Raw genomic sequence first — 20,808 nt, 5'->3', positions numbered from 1 at the left:
GAGAAATAACACAAAATGGCTGCTAGCCATGACTAGATTGTATACAAACAAAATGGACTCACCAAAGAGTCTATGAGTACTTCCGCGCCCTCTTCACTTTCATGAAGTGTGTCGATGTCCGTCAGCTCTTGTAACAAATCAACCACTGCAATGGCAATATGTAGGATAGGCTAAGGATTTTTACCGTGGATATTAATATGTTTGATTTTTTCTAGGTTCAGTTTAGAATCATTAGTAGTCTTATTCAAGGTAAAATGCATAGAATAGCATTAGTCAATGGTTTAACAAGTGCAGGTAAATTAACTGAACTTAACAGTGAATGATGCCCAGTAAGCCATCTTTGAAGGAAAGGATATCTGTGTTCTCGTGGCTGAGTAAGCCCAGCAGGGAATGGACAGCATTGAGCTCCACCAAGAGGTGGTAGAGATCAGGCATGGTGGCGATGACATGGATCTCCTGGATGATGTCATTCAGATCCAGCTCTGTTTCCATGAACCTGAGCAGAGGCATAATAAAGTATGTCAGAAATGGAAAATAAATCCAGACTTGTTGAATGCAATGTCATGTAATTAAAGACTGGAGCAGATCAATTTACCCTTAAAAAATAATTATACCTTTATAGGACAAAAGCATGAATACTTAATGTTTAAACTAGGGCTGGCACGATTACCGTATAAACGTGAAACCGACGGTTATGGATGAAGACTGCCATGAAAATAAAATAAGTCATACCTGTTTTAACAAGAGTCTTCGGTGCCCAGGCAACGCCCCCCTCCCTGAAGTCTAGGTTGAAGATGACTACGGGTGCGTTTGTAAATTCACTCTGAAGTGTGAGTGCGCTCAGAGTGCACTCTGCGGGTTCGTAAATTCAGAGCGTTGTCAGATTATCTGTGCGCAAATTCAGTGTATTACGGTCTTGGATTATTCAGAGTGCACACTGGACGCTCTGGTCTAGGGGAAAAAGTGTGCAAGCATTCTGACCTAAAGACAGTCAAGCACCCAATTTAACTGGCTAAAGATGGCTAGCTTGCTAGCTACTGCCAGACACAAATGAGAGAACACCTCACTGTTATCTAGAGCGTTGGGGATTTTAACTGTGCTGCTAGCAACAACTTATTTACGTTTTTTTGTCTGACGTTTACTGATACCTGTCAAATTCAACGGGTGTTGTGCATTCGTAAATTCATCAGTTATTCTGCACTCTGTCACACAAACAAGACTGCTCTGATATCAGAGTAGATTGCCAAAGCAAATTTACAAACGCACCCAAAGATTAAGATAAGAGGATTCCAATATCCCACAACACTTCGCCGCAATGGAACCAGCTATGCTAGTTAGCAACGGCGCTGGTATTTCGCAACGGCACGTCACATAAACCTGTTAATATTCTAAAAGTTTCTACATTGAATCCTAACTTGTCCTAACCTGTTATCTTCAATCAAGCCTACAGCAGCAGCCCATGCAGTCAGGAGTTGAGGAGAAAATGTACCTCTTAAAATAAATATATATAAATATACATACAGACATAGTTGAAGTCGGAAGTTTACGTACATACACTTAGGTTGGAGTCATTAAATCTAGTTTTTCAACCACTCAACACATTTCCTGTTGGATGTATTTCAAGGCCTACCTTCAAACTCAGTGCCTCTCTGCTTGACATCATGGGAAAATCTAAAGAAATCATCCAAGACCTCAGAAAAAAAAATTGTAGACTTCCACAAGTCTTGTTCATCCTTGGGAGTAATTTTCAAATGCCTGAAGGTACCACGTTCATCTGTACAAACAATAGTACGCAAGTATAAACACCATGGGACCACGCAGCAGTCATACCGCTCAGGAAGGAGATGCGTTCTGTCTCCTAGAGATGAACATACTTTGGTGCAAAAAGTGCAAATCAATCCCAGAACAACAGCAAAGGACCTTGTGAAGATGCTAGAGGAAACCGGTACAAAAGTTACTATATCCACAGTAAAACGAGTCCTATATCGACATAATCTTTTAGGCCGCTCAGCAAGGAAGAAGCCACTTCTCCAAAACCGCCATAAAAAAGCCAGACTACGGTTTGCAATTGCACATGGACAAAGAGGTGCAATTGAAGCACGGTAGTGGCAGCATCGTGTTGTGGAGGTGCTTTGCTGCTAGAGGGACTGGTGCACTTCACAAAATAGATGGCATCATGAGGGAGGAAAATTATGTGGATATATTGAAGCAACATCTCAAGACATCAGTCAGGAAGTTAAAGCTTGGTTGCAAATGGGTCTTCCAAATGGACAATGACCCCAAGCATACTTCCAAAGTTGTGGCAAAATGGCTTAAGGACAACAGAGTCAAGGTATTAGAGTGGCCATCACAAAGCCCTGACCTCAATCCTATAGAAAATGTGTGGGCAGAACTGAAAAGGCGTGTGCGAGCAAGGAGGCCGACAAACCTGACTCCGTTACACCAGCTCTGTCAGGAGGCACGGGACTAAATTCAGCCAATTTATTGTGGGAAGCTTGTGGAAGGCTACCCAAAATGTTTGACCCAAGTTAAACAATTCAAAAGCAATGCTACCAAATACTAATTGAGTGTATGTAAACTTCTGACCCACTGGGAATGTGATGAAAGAAAGAAATTATTCTCTCTACTATGGAGGTGTGTTAGGTCATTGCCCTGTTGAAAAACAAGTGATAGTCCCACTAAGCACAAACCAGATGGGATGGCTTATTGCTGCAGAATGCTGTGATAATCATGCTGGTTAAGTGTGCCTAGAATTCAAAATAAAATCACAGACAGGGTCAACAGCAAAGCACCCCCACACATCCTCCATGCTTCACGGTGGGAACCACACATGCAGAGATCATCCGTTCACCTACTCTGCGTTTTACAAAGAAATGGGGGTTGGAATTTGGGGGTTGGAATTTGGCGGTTGGAATTTGGAGTCATCAGACAAAAGGACAGATTTCCACCTGTCTAATCTCCATTGCACGTGTTTCATAGCCCAAGCAAGTCTCTTCCTATTGGTGTCCTTTAGTAGTGGTTTCTTTGCAGCAATTCGACCATAAAGGCCTGATTCACACAGTCTCCTCTGAACAGTTGATGTTGAGATGTGTCTGTCTTGAACTCTGTGAAGCATTTATTTGCAATCTGAGGTGCAGTTAAAACTAGTTGAGGATAGGGGGCAGTATTTTCACTTTGGATGAATTGCGTGCCCATAGTGAACTGCATCCTACTCTGTCCTAGATTGCTAATATATGCATATTATTATTACTATTGGATAGAAAACACTGAAGTTTCTAAAACTTCTCTGTTTGAATTATGTCTGTGAGTATAACAGAACTCATAGGGCAGGCAATCTTCCAAACAAGAAGTGAAATTCTGAAAGTTGGGACAACTTTGACATCATCGCCCCCTCCTTTCCCAACAAGATATGGATCTGGAAACACTTCCTACGCCTTCCACTAGATGTCCTCATTCAGTAGAAAGTGGAATGGAGCATTTGCTGTGAACTTTGACCGAATGGGAGGGGAAATAGTCAGTGTCCCGACAGAATGCCATTTTCCCGTGGCGCATTTCTCTGTGGGTGCTACCGCTGTTCCATTTGGCTCCAGCTGAAAACGTATGATCCGTTTGGAACGTTATTGGATATGTATGATAATAACATCCTGAAGATTGATTCTCTACTTAGTTTGACCAGTTTATTCGACCTGGAATATATCTTTCGGAAGTTTTTGTGCGAGTTATCTTGGACCAGCAGTCGGTTTTTGGGCACGTGAGCTGAAAGTGATAGCAAATGCAGCTACTTGGACACTAGTATTGGACATTATGGAACAAAACAACAATTTATTGTGGAACTAGGACTCCTTGCACTACATTCTGATGAAAGATCATCAAAGGTAAGGGAATATTTATGTTATAATTTCGTATTTCTGTTGACTCCAACATGGCGGAGAAATACTGTTACGTCTGTGCGCCATCTCAGATTATTGCAATGTTAGGCTTTTTACGTAACGTTTTTAAAAAATCTGACACAGCGGTTGCATTAAGAACCAGTGTATCTTTAATTATATGTAGAACATGCATCTTTAGTCAAAGTTTATGATGAGTATTTATGTTATCTGGCGTAGCTTTCTATAATTCATCCGGATATTTTGGAGGAATTTCTGAACATAGCGTCAATGTAAACCGAGATTTGTGGATATAAAAATGCATATTATCGAACAAAACATAAATGTACTGTGTAACATGTCATATGACTGTCATCTGATGAAGATTTTCAAAAGGTTAGTGATTCATTTTATCTCTAATCCTGCTTTTGTGATTTTATCTTTGGCTGGAAAAAATGGCTGCGTTTTTCCTTTGATTTGGTGGTGGTCTAACATAAATATATGTTGTGTTTTTGCTGTAAAACATTAAAAAAATCTGACATGATGGGTAGATGAACAAGATGTTTATCTTTCATTTGAGGTATTGGACATGTTAATGTGTGAAAGTTAAATATTTCTAAAGAATATTTTTGAATTCCCTGCGCCACCTTTTCAGCTGAATGGGGGCCTTGCCATAACAGGTTTTTAACTCTGAAGAACTTGTCATCTGCAGTAGAGGTAACTCTGGGTGTTCCTTTCCTGTGGCGGTCCTAATGAGAGCCAGTTTCATCGTAGCACTTGATGGATTTTGCAACTGCCCATGATGAAACTTTCAAAGTTCTTGACATTTTCTGGATTAACTGACCTTCATTTCTTAAAGTCATTTATCTTTGCTTATTTGAGCTGTTCTTGCCATAATATGGACTTGATATTTGACCAAATAGGGCTCTTCTTCCTACCTTGTCACTACTGATGGGCTCAAACACATTAAGGAATGAAAATCTAATTTACTTTTAACAAGGCTCGCCTGTTAATTGAAATGCATTCCAGGTGACTACCTCATGAAGCTGGTTGAGAGAATGCCAAGAGTGTGCAAAGCTGTCATCAAGGCAAAGGGTGACTACTTTGAAGAATCTCAAATATAAAGTCATCCAAAGTTCCATGACCGTCACAGCCTTACTTATAAATGTCCCTCATTAACTCACCTCCCCGGGGTGTCTGGGAACTTTATCCTCAGCTCTTGGTTTTTGTAAGACCTTTTTTCAAAGGTCAGGATCATTTTCTTCACCGAACTCTCATCCACTGGTTCACCCTGAAAACAGAGTGCCCTTTCGTGAAAAGTGTAACCAAGACAACAAAAAATATTTTAGGAACAAGATCAGCACATTTAACGCCACATGAGAGAAGATGGCTGATGTTTTAAGTGCTCCTAATCAACTGATTTTCTGTTTGTTTGCAACTTATTGGTTTTTACTTATTTTGTACATAATGTTGCTGCTTCCGTCTCTTACCACCAAAAATAACTTCTGGACATCAGAACAACGATTACTCATTGCCTGCATCCGTAATGGGTCTGCGACCAAACGTCCACCCCTCATCACTGTCAAACGCTCCCTAAAACACTTCTGTGAGCAGGCCATTCTAATTGACCTGGCTGGGGTATCCTGGAATGATATTGACCTCATCCCATCAGTAGATGATGCCTGGCTATTCTTTAAAAGTGCCTTCCTCACCATCTTAAATAAGCATGCCCCATTCAAAAAATGTAGCACTAGGAATAGATATAGTCCCTGGTTCACTCCAGACCCGTCTGCCCTTGACCAGCACAAAAACATCCTGTGGCGTTTTGCATTAGCATCGAATAGCCCCCGTGATATGCAACTTTTCAGGGAAGTTAGGAACAAATAGGCACAGGCAGTTAGGAAAGCCAAGGCTAGCTTTTTCAAACAGAAATGTGCATCCTGTAGTACAAACAAAAAAGTTCTGGGACACTGTAAAGTCCATGGAGAATAAGAGCACCTCCTCCCAGCTGCCCACTGCACTGAGGCTAGGAAACACTCACCACCAATAAATCCACTATAATTGAGAATTTCAATAAGCATTTCTCTACGGCTGGCCATGCTTTCCACCTGGCACCCCTACCCCGGTCAACTTACCCGGCACCCTCCACAGCAACCCGCCAAAGCCCCCACCATTTCTCCTTTACCCAAATCCAGATAGCTGATGTTCTGAAAGAGCTGCAAAATCTGGACCCCAACAAATCAGCCGGGCCAGACAATCTGGACACTGTCTTTCTAAAATTATCTGTCGAAATTGTTGCAGCCCCTATTACTAGCTGTTCAACCTCTCTTTCGTATCGTCTGAGATTCCCAAAGATTGGAAAGCTGCCGCGGTCATCCCCCTCTTCAGAGGGGGAGACACTCTAGACCCAAAATGCTACAGACCTATATCTATCCTACTCAGTCTTTTGAAGGTCTTCGTAAAGCCAAGTTAACAAACAGATAACCAACCATTTTGAATCCCACCGTACCTTCTCCTCTATGCAATCTGGTTTCAGAGCTGGTCATGGGTGCACCTCAGCCACGCTCAAGGTCCTAAACAACATCATAACCAATCGATAAGAGACATTACTGTGCAGCAGTATTCATCGACCTGGCCAAGGCCTTCAACTCTGTCAATCACCACATTCTTATCGGCAGACTCGACAGCCTTGGTTTCTCAAATGATTGTCTCGCATGGTTTACCAACTACTTCTCTAATAAAGTTCAGTGTGTCAAATCAGTGTGTCAAATCTGTTGTCCGGACCTCTGGCAGTCTCTGTGGGGGTGGCACAGGGTTCAATCCTCGGGCCGACTCTCTTCTCTGTATACATCAATGATGTTGCTCTTGCTGCTGGTGATTCTCTGGTACACTGGTGATTCTCTGGTACACCTCTACGCAGACGACACCATTCTGTATATTTCTGGTGCCTCTTTGTTAACTAACCTCCAGATGAGCTTGAATGCCATACAGCTCTCCAACTGCTCTTAAACGCAAGTAAAACTAAATGCATGCTATTCAACCGATCACTGCCCGCACCTACTCGCCCGTCCAGCATCACGACTCTGGACGGCTCGGACTTAGAATACGTGGACAACTACAAATACCTAGGTGTCTGGTTAGACTGTAAACTCTCCTTCCAGACTCACATCAAACATCTGCAATTCAAAGTTAAATCTATAATCAGCTTCCTATTTCGCAACAAAGCATCCTTCACTCATGCTGCCAAACATACCCTCGTAAAACTGACCATCCTACCGATCCTTGACTTCAGTGATGTCATCAATAGAATAGCCTCCAACACTCTAATCAACAAACTGGATGCAGTCTATCACAGTGCCATCCATGTTGTCACCAAAGCCCCATACACTACCCACCATTGCGACCTGTACGCTCTCGTTGGTTGGCCCTTGCTTCATACTCGTCACCAAACCCACTGGCTACAGGTTATCTACAAGTATCTGCTAGGTAAAGCCCCTGCCTTATCTCAGCTCACTGGTCACCATAGCAGCACCCACTTGTAGCACGCGTTCCAGCAGGTATATCTCACTGGTCACCCCCAAAGCCAATTCCTCCTTTGGTCGTCTTTTCTTACAGTTCTCTGCTGCCAATGACTGGAACGACCTGCAAAAATCTCTGAAGCTGGAGACTCATATCTCCCTCACTTGCTTTAAGCACCGGCTGTCAGAGCAGCTCACAGATCACTGCACGTAGCCCATCTAAACAGCCCATCTAACTACCTACCTCATCCCCATACAGTATTTATCTTGCTCCTTTGCACCCCAGTATCTCAACTTGCACATTCATCTTCTGCACATCTACCACTCGTGTTTAATTTCTATATTGTAATTACTTCGCCACCATGTCCTATTTATTGCTTTAACTCCCTTATCTTACCTCATTTGCACTCACTGTATATAGACGTTTTCTTTTGTTCTACTGTATTATTGACTATGTTTGTTTATTCCATGTGTAACTGTGTTGTTGTATGCGTCGAATTGCTATGCTTTACTTGTTCTCAACTAGCCTACCTGGTTAAATAACGGTTAAATAATGTAATTATTTATTTTATTTTTTAAATAGTGCTTTACCGGGACCAAGCCCAAATCCCCCTCATTTGCGTGAAGAGAAGACGGAGAAAAAGAGAGCGGGGGCCTGACTTCTGAGAATTTGTAGGCGATCGAATAAACCCCCACTGCCTTCCGTTCTCCTAGCTAATGTGCAATCATTGGAAAATAAAATTGACAACCTACGAGGAAGATTAAACTAACAATGGGACATTAAAAACCAATATCTTACGCGTCATGGAGTCGTGGCTGAACGACAACATCATCAACATACAGCTAGCTGCTTATACGCTCTATCGGCAGGATAGAACAGTGGCGCCTGGTAAGACAAGGGGTGGCGTACCATGTAAATGTGTAAACAGCTGGTGCACAATATCTAAGGAAGTCTTGAGGTTTTGCTCGCCTGAGGTAGAGTATCTCATGATAAGCTGTAGACCACACCATCTGTATTTTTTGTAGCGGTCCATTTACCAGCAAAGACGGATGCTGGCACTAAGACCAAACAAATCCCACTATGCCCTCCAACGAACCATCAAACAGGCAAAGCGTCAATACAGGACCAAGATCAAATCGTACTACACAGACTCTGATGCTCGTCAGATGTGGCAGGGCTTGCAAGCCATTACAGACTACAAAGGGAAGCACAGGCGAGAGCAGCCCAGTGACACGAGCATACCAGACGGGCTACACTACTTCTACGCTCGCTTCGAGGTAAATTACACTGAAACATGCATGAGAGCACCAGCTGATCCAGAAGACTGTGTGATCACGCTCTCCGAAGTAAGTAAGACCTTTAAACAGGCTCAACATTCACAAGGCTGCAGGGCCAGACGGATTTCCAGGACATGTACTGAAAGCATGCGCTGACCAACTAGCAAGTGTCTTCACTGACATTTTCAACTTCTCCCTGTTAGAGTCTGTAATACCAACATGTTTTAAGCAGACTACTATAGTCCCTGTGACCAAGAATACTAAGGTAACCTGCCTAAACAACTACCAACCAGTAACACTCACTTATGTAGCCAATTTGCAAATGCCCTATGTGAGAATGCCATTCATTGACTACAGCTCAGCGTTCAACACTCAGCGTTCAACACCAAAGCTCATCAATAAGCTAAGGACCCAGGGACTAAAAACCTCCCTCGGCAACTGGATCCTGGACTTCCTGACGCGCCGCCCCCAGGCCGTAAGGGTAGGTACAACACATCCGCCACGCTGATCCTCAACACCGGGGGCCCTTCAGGGGGTGGTGCTTAGTCCCGTCCTGTACTCCCTGTTCACTCGGCACAGCACAGCCAGGCACAACTTCAACACCATCATTAAATTTGCCGATGACAACAGTGCTCGGCCTGATCACCGACAGATCTGGCCGTGTGGTGCCAGGATAACAACCTCTCCCTCAACGTGATCAAGACTAAGGAGATGATTGTGGAATACAGGAAAAGGAAGACCGAGCACACCCCCATTCTCATCGACAGGTCTGCAGTGGAGCAGATTATGAGAGCTTCAAGTTCCTTGGTGTCCACATCACCAACAAACTAACATGATCCAAGCACACCAAGACAGTCGTGAAGAGGACACGACAAAACGTATTCCCCCTCAGGAGACTGAAAAGATTTGGCATGGATCCTCAGATCCTCATAAGGTTATATAGCTGCACCATAGAGAGCATTCCGACTGGTTGCATCACTGCCTGGTATGGCAACGCTCGGACTCCAATCACAAGGCACTACAGAGGGTAGTGCGTACAGCCCAGTACATCACTGTGGCCAAGCTTCCTGCCATCCAGGACCTCTATATCAGGCGGTGTCAGAGGAAGGCCCTAAAAATTATCCATCCACCCTAGTCGTAGACTATCATTGACTGTTCTCTCTGCTACAGCACCGCAAGCAAGCGGTACCGGAGCGCCAAGTCTCGATCCAAGAGGCTTCTACCCCCAAGCCATAAGTCTTCTGAACATCTATTCAAGTGGCTACCCAGAATATTTGCATTGCTGCTCCCTCTTTTACACCATTGCTACTCTGTTATTATCGATGCATAGTCGCTTTAATAACTCTACCTACATGTACATGTTACCTCAATTACCTCCACTTACTGGTGCCCCTGCACATTGACTCATTACCGGTACCCCCTGTATATTGTCTTGCTATTGTTATTTTACTGCTGCTCTTTAATTACTTGTTCCTCTTATTTCTTATTCTTATTTTTTAAACTGGATTGTTGGTTAAGGGCTTGTAAGCATTTCACCTGTTGTATTCGGTGCATATGACAATTTGATTTGATTGATTTTATGTCAGTAAAACTTTGCCGACCTCTTGGTCGTCTGCGTCCTCATCATCATCCATGAGTTTCTCCAGTATCCTCTTCCTGTCACTACTCGGGTCCTCACCGTCATCTCTCTCCAGGCGTCTGGCCAGGTCTCTGCCAACCTTCTTGCTTCTGGGGTCATCACCATCATCATCATCATCATCCCGCAGACGCTTTGCCCCCCTGTCAGGCTACAATGAAGATCACACCATCAACACCATGTTGAGCAGGTACATCAAAACTGGGAAGTCAAGTCATAAGGCTTTGCAATGTATCCAAGCAAACAGTTAATAATGTAGCAAATGCATTCATCTTAACATGCAATAGCACTTGATTTTCTGATACACACTATGGCCAAAAGTATGTGGACAAATTCAAATCTGTGTATTCCACACCCATTGCTGACAGGTGTATAAAATTGAGCACACAACCATGCAATCTCCACAGAAACAAATTGGCCTTACTGAAGAGCTCAGTGACTTTCAATGTGGTACCGTCATTGGATGCCACCTTTCAAACAACGGCTCTGTCGAGAAGTGGTTAGCCACACAAGCTCACAGAACAGAACTGCCGAATTCTAAAGTAGAGGTGTGGCCAATTAATCAGGGCCGATTTCAAGTTTTCATAACAATCGGAAATCAGTATTCTTGGGCGCCGATTTGCCGATTAAAAAAAAAAAATTCACACCTTTATTTAATCTTTATTTAACTAGGCAAGTCAGTTAAGAACACATTCTTATTTTCAATGACGGCCTAGGAACCGTGGGTTAAATAAATAAATAATATGCCATTTAGCAGACGCTTTTATCCAAAGCGACTTACAGTCATGTGTGCATACATGGGTGGTCCCGGGAATCGAACCCACTACTGCCTTGTTCAGGGGCAGAAGGACAGATTTTCACCTTGTCAGCTCGGGGGATCCAATCTTGCAACCTTACAGTTAACTAGTCCAACGCAATAACAACCTGCCTCTCTCTCGTTGCATTCCACAAGGAGACTGTTATGCAAATGCAGTAAACCAAGGTAAATGGCTAGCTAGCATTACATTTATATTATAAAAAACAATCAATCATAATAATAATAATCACTAGTTAACTACACATGGTTGATGATATTACTAGATTATCTAGCGTGTCCTGCGTTGCATATAATCTGATTGAGCATACAAGTATGTGACTGAGCAGTGGTAGGCAGAAGCAGGTGCGTAAACATTCATTCAAACAGCACTTTTGTGCGTTTCGCCAGCAGCTCTTCGTTGTGCGGCAAGCATTGCTCTGTTTATGACTTCAAGCCTATCAACTCCCGAGATGAGGCTCGTGTAACCGAAGTGAAATGGCTAGCTAGTTAGCGCACGCTAATTGTAATTTTGTTGCTGGTTCGAGCTCAGGGAGGAGCGAGGAGAGGGACGGAAGTTATACTGTTATACTGGCAATACTAAAGTGCCTATAAGAACATCCAATATTCAAAGGTTAACGAAATACAAATGGTATAGAGGGACATAGTCCTATAATAACTACAACCTAAAACTTCTTACCTGGGAATATTGAAGACTCATGTTAAAAGGAACCACCAGCTTTCATATGTTAGGAACATAGGAACTGAAACATTAGCTTTCTTACATGGAACATATTGCACTTTTACTTTCTTCTCCAACACTTTGTTTTTGCATTATTTAAACACCTTTCATTATTTACTTGAGGCTAAATTGATTTTATTGATGTATTATATTAAGTTAAAATAAGTGTTCATCCAGTATTGTTGTAATTGTTATTATTACAAATTTAAAATACAATTTAAAAAAATATATATATAAATTTTTTTTTATTATATATATTTTTTAATCGGCATCGGCTTTTATGGTCCTCCAATAATCGGTATCGGCGTTGAAACATCATAATCGGTCGACCTCTATTCTAAAGCATGTAAAAATCTTCTGTCCTCGGTTGCAACACTCACTACCGAGTTCCAAACTGCCCCTGGAAGCAACGCCAGCACAAGAACTGTATGTCGTGGCGTCACGAAATGGGTTTCCGTGGCTGATTAGCTGCACACGAGCCTATGATCACCACGTGCAATGCCAAGCGTCAGCAGGAGTGGTTTAAAGCTCACCACCATTGGAAACAAGTTTTCTGGAGTGATGAATTGCGCTTCACCATCTGGCAGTCCGACAGATGAATCTGGGTTTGGCAGATGCCAGGAAAACACTACAGTGCCTTGCAAAAGTATTCACTCCCTTGGCGGTTTTTCCTATTTTGTTGCACTACAACCTGTAATTTAAATGGATTTTTATATGGATTTCATGTAATGGACAGATACAAAATAGTCCAAATTGAAATGAAAAAAAAAAATGCCATGGTGGGGTGAATACTTTCGCAAGCCACTGTACCTGCCCCAAAGCATAGTGCCAACTGTAAAGTTTTGGTGAAGGAGGAATATTGATCTGGGGCTGCTTGTTCATAATTTAGGCCCCTTAGTTCCAGTGAAGGGAAATCTTAACTCTAAGGCACGCAATGACATTCTAGATGATTCTGTGCTTACAACTGTGGCAACAGTTTGGGGAATTCCCTTTCCTGTTTCAGCATGACAATGCCCCCGTGCACAAATCGAGGTACATGCAGAAATGGATTGTTGAGATCAGTGTGGAAGAACTTGACTGGTATGCGCAGAGCCCCGACCTCAACCCTATACAACACCATATTAATGCCCATTATTTTGAAATGGGATGTTCGCAGGTGTCCACATACGTTTGGTCATGTAGTGTGCTCAAGAAATTACATTCCACGAAAGCAACATTACTTTAGCTAACAAGGCTGAGCCACAGATAGAAAAAGAAAAAATAGCAAATATCTTCAGCTGAGCTAAATTAGGCAAGCGTTTGTATCACAAGATAGCTTAGCTTAGCTAGCTACTGTAGTTAGTTAGCTACAGTAACTTGTTAACTGTATGTGGTAACGTTTTTTAGGCTAACTTGACATCAGATAGCCAACTCCTTAAATTTGTCACAACGTTAACTAGCTAAGCGAACTTGGTTTATTCGCTAAATACCAATCATTTTAGCCAGTAACGTTAGCTAACAACGTAACTATAGGGCTAGAGTCGAATACGCTGTTTACAGCACCCTTATTTTGATAGCTAACTAACGTTACCGGTAAGTTAGCTAGCCAGGATATGAGGATATGTCTAACCAGCTAATTACCTGATAATTCAGTAGCTCGCCTACGTCCATGACGAAATCTTAAGTTTCGGGCAAACGCTACAGTTACCAACAATGAATAGTGGCTATGTCAGCCTTGCAATGTCCCGCTACAAACTTAAAACAGCAAATGTTACCGTAAAGCACTTCGTTGTCGTGATATTCTGAAGAGGGTACTTTTTTTTTTTTTTTTAAGAGACTTGCTTTGAGGAACTGATGGGGACTTGACATTCCAAGGACCTTAGCTGTAGGCCCCCATAAATTAAGAGGTAACACGTTTTCCTGTTTACTTTACAAGTTGCACAGATACTACAGAGTGAGATTGAATTTACATTTATTGTTATACGATAATTATGCAGGTGGTAACTTTTACAGGACTTCTTTATTTTATTTTCAGGATTTGCAGCATTGTAATTGCATAATCATAATACTGTTATTAATTCAAAAATAATTACAGAGCAACTATGGCATGATGCAACACACGCACACACACAGTCACACACAAATACACTCTATACAGCCTTGTAGGTCCTCTAACAGAGTGTCTGTAAAATAAAAAATAAAAGAGAAATAAAGATTCAGCGTGTGAGACAAGCAGAAAACCACCTTTTCAATCTGCATCATTCGGGATTTATGAGTGTTGTCTGGCAGGGGCCTCCATGTTGTCACTCTTCACTATGACCAGCGATCTGTGACAGTAGTGCAATAGCAACAGTATTCAAACAGGAGGCCATTGTAAACCAGTCAAGCTTGCAATGCTAGCAACACAAGGGAAAAGAGAGGAGACGGGCAGTAAAATTCTAAGTTAGAAAACACAAGCACTTTGGCAAGGCAAAATTCTCACACTTCATGACGCTGTTACAATTGATGGAAAATATGGTTGTTCTTACCAATCCAGTGAAGATGACCCTACTGTATAAAAGCCAAGCAGAGTGTTGATAAACAGGTGTTGATAAACAAAGAAGGAGAAAAGTGTGAGTGGCTATGGTCAACGGTCAGCAGTGTCTCCAAAACCCCCTGCTATGTAGGTCATTCAAATCTGTCTTACCTCACACTACACATGCTGTGTTTGAGATGGAAAATATACCATAAAGGCTCCAAGAAACGCTGCTGGAGGTGACATCTCTCATAACCTTGGCGGCCGTGAATGATGAGCAGTGTGTGGTAATGCTAAATTTAATGTAGGCTTTTTCCATTTCAAGGAGTCCACAATTGTTATTTTAATGTTCTCCATGGCTATATTACTTTGTCCTGTCTGGGTGTTTTGCTTGGTTGAAACTTTCCTGTGAAGACATAAGAGAACATTGTTACTGTTATTATGAAGACTTAAAGTCGGAGAAAGAACCCATGATTAATGGTACTGCATTACAAACCAGGCCCAAGGCACTTGGCCCTGGAAACCATTGGAACATCTATTAAACCTGTAAAATTAATGTTTGGCTGAAAATAATTACCCAGAGACTTAATTACCAACGATTTTTATGGCCCTCTGGTTGTTGTAGTTTTTCTATTACCTCCCTCCTAAAGCAATAAAACAAGGCCAGCTGTGGTGCTATTAAAAACTCTCTATCCTCCTCCAGACTTAAAACTAGATTAACTGCAGTCAAAACCTTGTTTAATCTTTAATACACAGATACAACATCAACTATTGTTTTAAAGACGTTAACCTGTTCCTTAACACAAAGATGGTCAAGGAAAGCGTATAGGAAAGCCTATAACTGAGCTGTATTATATTAAAGGTACACTCAGTGAAAATTAAATTGCCACAAGCAGCACCGCAGATATTGAGATGAGCGAGATGCAAGTCTTCACTCTCGCACAGTCACACATCTGTGCATGTGCATGGGTTCGCTTCACACTGTTACAGCGTGGGAGCCACAGGACAAAACAGGAGAAGTTAAGCCTTGCGTTTCAATGCTCTTAGTTGATATGGAAATTGGCCCACTATGCGGTTTACTTTCTGCATCTACGTCATATCACTGAGTCGTCCTTTAATCAACATAAGATGTGGTTACTGGTTACAGTTTCCTCTACTTTGTCCTTATGGCATTCAAATCAACATGCAGGAGCATATTCCTAACAGTGGCTTTGACAACAATGTTAATCAACAACCATCTGCAAAGGGATCCCCTGACAGAAGGAAAGCCTTATCAGAACGTGACGTCTGCCTCAAAATTTGTTCATATTCAGCTCCTCTATACAACAAAGACATGACGCACATTGGATGTGAATACAAGTACTAGTAAAGGAGGCTGGTGAAGGAAGGACATTTCATAAAAAGGAATGGAATAAAGTGAATGGAATGGTATCAAACACATGGAAGCCAGGTGTTTGATGTGTTTGAGACCATCCCATTAATTCTGTTCCAGACAATATTTGCCTGTCCTCCCCATTTAAAGTGCCACCTGCCACCACTGCAAGTATTATATAGGAATATGTAAACTTAAGGTAAAAAAAGACCTTGTCAGTACCATTAGGGATTCATGCCTGAGGAGTCAGTGAAAGGCAGGTACTGTAAAACATAAAACAGAAGATGTCACAGATGACAGGTTTCCTCATGTCTGTTCAGCTGCAGTGCAGTCATCATGTGAGCAATGACATTCAAGGACCATTTGCCAAAAAGTTTTTTTCAAAAATCTTTAAATCAATCAACTCTTGTTTCCTCCTGCTGAACCCCAAACCCACCATGAATCTCCACTGTTCAACAGAATTAAATTAACTTGTACCATGATCCCTGAAGATGCTGGGCTTTTCACACAGTGTCTGCTCACTGTGTTAATGACATCTCTTCCCCCCAATGTATTTGGGCTGTGCCGCTGGATCCTTTCCATTGAATTCCATCCGTTTCCTTTCATTCGGAGCAATATAATTTCACACAAGCTGTGAGAGCTGATTACACTAATCTGCAGAGGTCGCCAGTGATTGTATCGCAGCAGAGCAGCTACGCTGAGTGTGCCGGGCTCCACACTGTGACTTCATTATTTAACATCAGGGGGATATGGTGGCCTGACTTTGTGAAATACAAAGCATTGTTTGGCCCATGAGTCAGATGGTGCAATCAAATTAATTGCACAATTTCTTCTGAGATATTTCCACCACACACATGTTTCCCTCCACAAAACAATTGGTGTTCATAAGTGTTGTACCTACTTAAATAAAGGTTAAAACATATATCTTCTTTAATAATAAATGTGGACCTATACAGGTGTAGGATCTTAATTTGATAACTTTCCTGCAATGCATTTGAGGTTTAAAAAGGCTTCTGAAATTAGTAATTTCTACATAAAAATTTCAGACCTGATTTTTCCCTCACGAAAAATGTTTCAGCCCATACATACAGTGCCTTGCAAAGTATTCACCCACCTTGGCGTTTTTCCTATTTTGTTGCATTACAACCTGTCATTTAAATTGATTATTATTTGGACTTCATGTAATGGATAGACACAAAATAGTCCAAACTGGTGAAGTGAAAAAAAAAATGGAAAAAAAAAACTTGATTCAAAAAATTCCAAAAAATTAAAAACAGAAAAGTGTTGAGTACATATGTATTCACCCCTTTGCTATGAAGCCCCTAAATAAGATCTGGTGCAACAAATTAACTTCAGAAGTTACCTAATTAGTTCAATAAAGTCCAACTGTTTGCAATCTGTGTCACATGATCTGTAACATGATCTCAGTATATATACAGCTGTTCTGAAAGGCCCCAGAGTCTGCAACATCACTAAGCAAGGGGCACCACCAAGCAAGCGGCACTATGAAGACCAAGGAAATCTCCAAACAGGAAAGGGACAAAGTTGTGGAGAAGTACAGATCAGGGTTGGCTTATATAAAAATATCAGACACTTTGAACATTCCACAGAGCACCATTAAATCCAGTATTAAAAAATGGAAAGAATATGGCACCACAACAAACCTGCCAAGAAAGGGCTGTCCACCAAAACTCACAGACCAGGCAAGGAGGGCATTAATCGGAGAGGCAACAAAGAGACCAAAGATAACCCTGAAGGACCTGCAAAGCTCCACATGGGAGACTGGAGTATCTGTCCATAGGACCACTTTAAGCCACACACTCCACAGAGCTGGGCTTTACGGAAGAGTGTCCAGAAAAAAATAAGCAAACATATTTGGTGTTCGCCAAAAGGCATGTGGGAGATTCTCCAAACATATGGAAGAAGGTACTCTGGTCAGATGAGACTAAAATTGAGCTTTTTGGCCATCAAGGAAAACGCTATGTCTGGTGAAAACCCAACACTTCTCGTCACCCCCAGAACACCATCCCAGTGAAGCATGGTGGTGGCAGAATCATGCTGTGGGGATCATTTTTCATCATCAGGGACTGGGAAACTGGTCAGAATTTAAGGAATGATGGATGGAGCTTAATGCAGGGAAATTCTTGAGGGAACATGTTTCAGTCTTCCAGAGATTTGAGACTGGGACAGAGGTTGACCTTCCAGCAGGACAATGACCCTAAGCATACTGCTAAAGCAACATCGAGTGGTTTAAGGGGAAACATTTAAATGTCTTGGAATGGCCTAGTCAAAACCCGACCTCAATCCAATTGAGAATCTGTAGTATGACTTAAAGATTGCTGTACACAAGCAGAACCCATCCAACTTGAAGGAGCTGGAGCAGTTTTGCCTTGAAGAATGGGCAAAAATCTCAGTGGCGAGATGTGCCAAGCTTATAGAGACATACCCAAAGAGACTTGCAGCTGTAATTGCTGCAAAAGGTGGCTCTACATAGTACTGACTTTGGGGGGGGGTGAGTAGTTATGCATGCTCAAGTTATCAGTTGTTTTGTCTTATTTCTTGTTGGTTCACAATAAGAAATATTTTGCATCTTCTAGTGGTAGGCATGTTGTGTAAATCAAATTATAAAAAATACAAATAAATCTATTTTAATTCCAGGTTGTAAGGCAACAAAACAGGAAAAAATGCCAAGGGGGTGTCACGTTCGGACCTTTATTTCCTTTGTTTTGTCTTTATTTTGTATTGTCAGGGCGTGAGTTGGAGTAGGCAGTCTATGTTTGTTTTTCTATGTTTGGTTTCTGTTTCGGCCTAGTATGGTTCTCAATCAGAGGCAGGTGTCGTTAGTTGTCTGAGAATCATACTTAGGTAGCCTTAGGTAGCCTTAGGTAGCCTCCTCAGAAGAGGAGGAGGAATGCCGTTACAGGGGGGTGAATAATTTTGCAAGCCACTGTAAATGTCCATTAGTTATAATTCACATAATAATTCTAATTTCCTGTAGATGCAGAATTATTTTCCTGCTGTAGCAAACTGGCTCAAATTAAGATCCTTACACACCTCACTTAAATATCCAACCTCTGTATGTTTACAGTACAGTAAACGACTACCGTCACGTAGCACTCACTTCCGTCATCATGAAGTGCTTTGAGAGACGAGTCAAGGACCATATCACCTCCACCCTACCTGACACACTAGACCCACTCCAATTTGCTTACCGCCCAAATAGGTCCACAGACAATGCAATCTCAACCACACTGCACACTGCCCTAACCCATCTGGACAAGAGGAATACCTATGTGAGAATGCTGTTCATCGACTACAGCTCGGCATTCAACACCATAGTACCCTCCAAGCTCGTCATCAAGCTCGAGACCCTGGGTCTCGACCCCGCCCTGTGCAACTGGGTACTGGACTTCCTGACGGGCCGCCCCCAGGTGGTGAGGGTAGGCAACAACATCTCCTCCCCGCTGATCCTCAACACTGGGGCCCCACAAGGGTGCGTTCTGAGCCCTCTCCTGTACTCCCTGTTCACCCACGATTGCGTGGCCACGCACGCCTCCAACTCAATCATCAAGTTTGCGGACGACACAACAGTGGTAGGCTTGATTACCAACAACGACGAGACGGCCTACAGGGAGGAGGTGAGGGCCCTCGGAGTGTGGTGTCAGGAAAATAACCTCACACTCAACATCAACAAAACTAAGGATATGATTGTGGACTTCAGGAAACAGCAGAGGGAACACCCCCTATCCACATCGATGGAACAGTGGTGGAGAGGGTAGCAAGTTTTAAGTTCCTCGGCATACACATCACAGACAAACTGAATTGGTCCACTCACACAGACAGCATCGTGAAGAAGGCGCAGCAGCGCCTCTTCAACCTCAGGAGGCTGAAGAAATTCGGCTTGTCACCAAAAGCACTCACAAACTTCTACAGATGCACAATCGAGAGCATCCTGGCGGGCTGTATCACCGCCTGGTACGGCAACTGCTCCGCCCTCAACCGTAAGGCTCTCCAGAGGGTAGTGAGGTCTGCACAACGCATCACCGGGGCAACTACCTGCCCTCCAGGACACCATACACCACCCAATGTTACAGGAAGGCCATAAAGATCATCAAGGACATCAACCACCCGAGCCACTGCCTGTTCACCCCGCTATCATCCAGAAGGCGAGGTCAGTACAGGTGCATCAAAGCTAGGACCGAGAGGCTGAAAAACAGCTTATATCTCAAGGCCATCAGACTGTTAAACAGCCACCACTAACATTGAGTGGCTGCTGCCAACATACTGACACTGACTCAACTCCAGCCACTTTAATAATGGGAATTGATGGGAAATGATGTAAATATATCACTAGCCTCTTTAAACAATGCTACCTTGTATAATGTTACTTACCGTACATTATTAATCTCATATGCATACGTATATACTGTACTCTATATCATCGACTGCATCCTTATGTAATACATGTATCACTAGCCACTTTAACTATGCCACTTTGTTTACATACTCATCTCATATGTATATACTGTACTCGATACCATCTACTGTATCTTGCCTATGCTGCTCTGTACCATCACTCATTCATGTATCCTTATGTACATATTCTTTATCCCCTTACACTGTGTATAAGACAGTAGTTTTGGAATTGTTAGTTAGATTACTTGTTGGTTATTACTGCATTGTCGGAACTAGAAGCACAAGCATTTCGCTACACTCGCATTAACATCTGCTAACCATGTGTATGTAACAAATAAAATTGTATTTGGTTTGATTTGATTTGATTTTGTATAGCTGGCAAACATATTTCTGTTAGTTTGTGACATTATTCAGAGTGTGTGAATCGAGGGATCAAGGGGTCTTAAACCATAGGGAACAAAGTGTATCAATGATACAGAATCAATAAATACAGACAAGACTAGACCTTGTGGCCTTGTGCTGAAATATGTTTGCCAGCTATACTGTAAACATACAGAGGATGGATATTTAAATGAGGTGTATAAGGACAGGGGGTTTGCCGTAATAGAACAATCTTAATCTGGAGCCTATGTTGAATGTAGGATCTCCTTATCATCTCAGTGGTTGCAAAAAGTCTGAAATAAATCTACATTG

At 42.3% G+C, this 20,808-nt stretch overlaps 1 protein-coding gene across 3 annotated transcripts in view; it reads right to left on the bottom strand.

Annotated features, from left to right (window-relative positions):
• The window catches only part of LOC118359817 (beta-catenin-like protein 1), a 44,331-nt gene extending 30,719 nt beyond the window's left edge, over nt 1-13,612 (bottom strand). For all 3 annotated transcript variants that reach the window (XM_035738606.2, XM_035738607.2, XM_035738609.2), the window contains exons 1-5: nt 13,454-13,612; nt 10,264-10,449; nt 5,051-5,157; nt 357-496; nt 63-160 (exon numbers count right to left, since the gene is read on the bottom strand). In XM_035738606.2, the coding sequence (XP_035594499.1) occupies nt 63-160; nt 357-496; nt 5,051-5,157; nt 10,264-10,449; nt 13,454-13,483 (561 nt within the window). In that variant the 5' untranslated portion in view covers nt 13,484-13,612. The remainder of the gene's footprint in view (nt 1-62; nt 161-356; nt 497-5,050; nt 5,158-10,263; nt 10,450-13,453) is intronic.
• Between the last annotated feature and the right edge of the window lie 7,196 nt (nt 13,613-20,808).

Source organism: Oncorhynchus keta, chromosome 27 (genome assembly GCF_023373465.1).
Source record: "Oncorhynchus keta strain PuntledgeMale-10-30-2019 chromosome 27, Oket_V2, whole genome shotgun sequence".
NCBI lineage: Eukaryota > Metazoa > Chordata > Actinopteri > Salmoniformes > Salmonidae > Oncorhynchus > Oncorhynchus keta.
Note: the sequence above shows the minus strand (reverse complement) of the source record. Positions and strands in the feature narration are given on the sequence as shown.